Genomic DNA, 4,640 nt, shown 5'->3' on the forward strand with positions numbered 1-4,640 from the left:
TATATATATATATATATATATATATATATATATATAAACCTGCGTCATTCAATTGGTGTGGTGCTCTTTATTGTGCTCTGCTGTTTTCCCCTTGTATTTTAATCTTCATGTCATAGATGTGAGCTGAAGTTGTTGGGTATGATTGGCGTTTGTCTGCTTGACGAGCTTGGTTCCAAAGCTGTAGAAGACGATTCCCCCGGTAAATCGCTCGAAGGCATATACATCTCACTAATTTTACTTACACCTTAAAAATGCTCCATGCACTTGAGGGTATTTGCTGACTGACACCTTTGTGGCAGGAAATGTTTGTAGCTGAACAATCCACTCACTACCATTCCATACTTCTAGGGCTTGCACCACCTCATCCTCTGAAGACCATGGTTGTTTTGTGCGTGTGCGTGTGTGGTGGACTGCAGACGGGGTTGTTCGCTTGCTAAAGGCCGAACAACAGTTATGGCTGAGATCTATCTCCATGCAACTCGAAGTTGGGGAAGAGGAATTTCCTTTTAAAAAACCACCAGAGTTAGGGAATCAAAGACGGGAGTTTTCGGATAAACGCCTTTTTTCGCTCATGCAGTTCCATTTATACTCTTGATTTATTTGAACTACTGCAGTTCCTTTGTAGAATCCACTGCATTTCCGAAAGTCAGGTAATGAATACTTAGTTTTTATTGGAAATTACACTGTATGCTTTTATCTGTCAACATCTGGTTTGCGGTCATCGTTTTAAGTCGGAGTGATTTCATGAAAATTATTTCACTTTGCAAAATAAAACTATAGCATTTTGAGGACAGAATGAACGTCCTCACATGTTCCAAATTTTATTATTTCCGATAGAAATGTAAGTGAGAAAAGGGGTAGTGATAATAAGTCCTTTCCCAGCGTGTCATTTTACCACTTCTATCTCATGAGTTTGGTGAAACAGCTGTTCTTGGAGGGACTGATGGTTGTGATCCTTGCGGACGTCAAGCTCGAGATGAAAGTGTGGCATTCTGTCGTACGTTTTTTGTGGGGTAGAATGCGCACCCGGAGCAATAACCCATCTCCACCGGCATACGTGCTAAGCACAGGACTAAGGTTTTCGCTTATATTGCTACAGGCGTTTATTCTGTCATTACCCTCCATAAGGCATCTGTCGCAGACGGTTGCCTATTTATCCGCCAATAGGGCGACTGTAAGTGCTAAAACTGGCTTAGATCCTTGTTTTCGACACTCACTGCGTTGCAGTAGATATTTCAAATAATAGGATTATAATCCTAGTCACCTTTCCACATGACAGAGGCATTGAAGGTGGAATGATCGAATGTCTTCTGGAAATCACAGGAGTTTATTCTCTATTTCCCAATGACGGTTACCCCTCAATATCATTGAATTTTATTTGTGCCTATACCCTTCTGCTCTGAGAAGCCGAATAAACGGATATCAAGTACAGAAGCTTTTTGTGTCTTAAACGCGTCTTCCAAAATAGAATATCATTTCCTCAAAACAGAGATAATGCAATGCCGATTGATTGAGTTTTTTTCTTATTTGCAAAGTTTTCACGTATTCTACTTTATTAACACACCCACCACCAGCGTCACATACATGTGGCTGCCTAATTTTCCTATCCGGGCATGAGGTCACCGATCCACAACATGTGGTCTTTATCAGTCATGTGACGCACCAACTGCTTGAACTTAAAACACTAAAAATTTTAATTTTGATGAACAGTTAATAGGACGATTTGGTAGTGCGAGTGTTTGCATCTGTGGTGGTCGATTTTCCTCTGAGACTTGGGTGGCGAACGTATTAGTGCAAGCAGTTTAAAAATATACGGCAGAATTTGCTAAGAGTACTGTGCGAATGAGGGAGGATTTATGGGTAAATATCACGAACCCTCTCTGTTGGCATAGCGACCAGCAGCCCTCCCTCAGTGTCTCAATGTATCGCCTCGTGCGGGAACCACCCAGGCCGCCGTCATCAGGACACTCGAATCGCACCCTCCTTACCTCCAACAATGCTAACGATAATAACACCTACGCTAGCGCCTTTGAATGGACCAGTGTCGCTGTCTCTCAATCTTCCCGTGTGGCCACCACTGATACCTCTGGCAACGCCACTGCTGCTGCGGCTACTGCTTTGAGTGCGGCTGATACATCCGGTAAGTGCTCATTACCTTTTCTCTTTCCTTCCAAACATATTTGTGCGAAGCTCCGTTGTGGCGTCCAAGTCGTCCTCCCTGAAGATGTTATAGGAGGCATGAGTTTAGATAGAATTTTATGTTAAATGTACAGAAGGATTGGTAGTGTTAACAGTAACGGCACAAATAGAACACCATAACGCCAAAATGGTGAAACCTACAGAGACTGGAGGAGCCTGCTCACTTAAATGTTAAATTTTAGCGGATGTTAGTCAGGTGCGCTTTCTTAATTGGCAGCCTTTTGAATCTTTTTTGGTAATGATTGAGGGGAATAGAAGTAAAAAACAGTTTTGAGGCTAGAAATGCAAGTGGGTGTAGCTGAATTGATATAGAATTCGATTTGTAAACCTGTAATAGGAGGACCAAGAAGTCTATATCAAGCGTTTAGTGTTCACCTCAGTCTCAAGTTCTGCATCATGGTCTGTGATGCAGTGCCTTCAGAATTGATCAAAATCGTCCATCAAAGATTTGCTGATACTGACGACACAAAAGTAGTACAATTTGAGGGACATTTGAAGTTTTGAATGACGCAGAAGAAACTAGTACTAGACTGAGACTCCAAGGCGCTGCTTTGAAACGTGAATTTAGGTAAATAGGTTTTGCTTGTGGGCAAATTTTTGCATGCTAACCGATTAACGAATGACTCACATTCACCATAGAACATAAACCTGTCTGAAAACTACTTTCCAAAGCTTTTTACCATCACAGGTACCATCGAGTTCCGAAATCATGTCATGTTGAATACTCACGGTACAATCATCGTCTGGTTTTCTGTGTTTAACTTTCATTCACTCGGATAATGCTGGGATACCTGACGCCACTTAAGATTGGCGTTATGCGGTGGAATAATATTTCAGAATTGTACGAATCCTTCGCGATTTAATCTCCACAATGCTATCTCCTCAGCCTTTCTGTCCATTTGTACTAAGCCTACGTCCGGACACCTGCCTGATAATACTCTGACCGGTTACTGCGCTGCCATAATTTATTGAAATGTGAAATTTGACTAATTATTAAGTGTAAAATGTAAATTTATAATATTTACCATCATGAATTTGAAACCATAATTATAAACTATGCATTAGCATTAGAATTTAAATTAACACCAGATTTTATTATTACATCAAATGAAATAGGTTCTTTAATTCCTACTTTTGCCCTTTTCCCCCCTCAGTCGTAGCTCTTGCCAGTGGTAGTAATGGTAGCGGAGGCGGCGGGTTCGCCTCTTCTGTAGGCGGGTTGAGCGCAACAACATCTGGAGAGGTTGTCACCGACACCGCCTCCAGTTCTGCCCTCCCTGCCGCCTTCCGCTTCTCCACTCATCGACCAAGAGTTGGTCAGAGTGGGATGCGAGGTGGTGGACGTCGACGCCAGTGCACTATTGCCTATCGGGTGCGTCTCTTTCCCTTTTGGCGGCGCCGATTCCTTATCAAATTCGATCGGTTACAACTGAGCGCTCTGTTCGATCCGTAAGTTTTTATTTCTGTGACTTAGTTTTAAATTTAACCCGCGTCTGTTTGGCATACCTTCCAGATTCTAGACTTGTTAAACTGCTCTATTCCTAGTCATAATTTCCGCTGCCATTCTAGCCCTCAACTCTTTGCCGAAAAAGGAAATTACTTCCATTTACAGATCATAGCTAGTAGTTTAAGTTGAGCAACGCCACGACGAAAAACCTTGTATCCCGTCTTGAATATTTTGCACTGGTCAGAGTTGGTTAAAAGAGGGAAGTAATGTGAATGTATTTGACGAAATTCAGTCTTCTTCGAGTTGTATCCCATTGGGTGAGTGACCCTCAGCAAAACCGAAGCCTAGCTGCACCTATGCTTCGTTAGTGCCCGGATATAAAAGTCGGCTGTACTTTATGTCTCTACGAGTTTCAACATGCCGTTCCAAGGAGCTATACTGAATGCTACCTAGGATCTTTAATTACCTTTCCGCGTTGACTACAACAACAATGGTCGATTGAACTCACGTTAACCAACAGAGAGGCGCGGAAGTCGTGCAGTAATGTTCCATCACTGTGACCGACAACCGTGGTACTTCTCGTGGGTTCCAATGAGCCCACCAGCCACCGTTCTGGTTAGGTTTGGGCTATGCCCCACAGAGAGCGTATTTTGTGGAGAAAGGCTTAATTCAATATACCTCAATTACCAGCTCCCTCCTAATCTTCTATTTCCGTGTTACCATTACCCAGCTCATCGTTTTATGGAAGATTTAAACTTATCAAATGCAGGTATTGCGCCGTCACTAGGAGACAGAGACTACCCTTTTGTGGCGTTTTCTTATATCCAGGCACCCACATTTGACAACTTTTTCCGTGGTAACCAACTCCCATTCGGATGCAAACCTTCTTTGAAGGATCAGCAGAATTGACCATATTATTAACAAGGAACAAACCTATGGGCCGTAATCCACTGACCCGCTACTGAAGACATTATCAGGAATAGGGTTGGAGATA

At 42.5% G+C, this 4,640-nt stretch overlaps 1 protein-coding gene across 1 annotated transcript; it reads left to right on the forward strand. All coding sequences in view use genetic code 11, as the record gives it.

Annotated features, from left to right (window-relative positions):
* Window positions 1–1,920: 1,920 nt before the first annotated feature.
* EGR_09519 (hypothetical protein) lies at window positions 1,921–3,652 on the forward strand (the record flags this gene model as incomplete). The annotated part of the gene is made up of 2 exons (XM_024498768.1): window positions 1,921–2,140; window positions 3,354–3,652. 2 exons carry the CDS (start codon window positions 1,921–1,923, stop codon window positions 3,650–3,652), a joined length of 519 nt encoding a protein of 172 aa, XP_024346820.1.
* Window positions 3,653–4,640: the final 988 nt, after the last annotated feature.

The sequence above is a fragment of the Echinococcus granulosus genome (genome assembly GCF_000524195.1).
Source record: "Echinococcus granulosus chromosome Unknown EG_S00151, whole genome shotgun sequence".
In the NCBI taxonomy this organism is placed as follows: Eukaryota; Metazoa; Platyhelminthes; class Cestoda; order Cyclophyllidea; family Taeniidae; genus Echinococcus; species Echinococcus granulosus.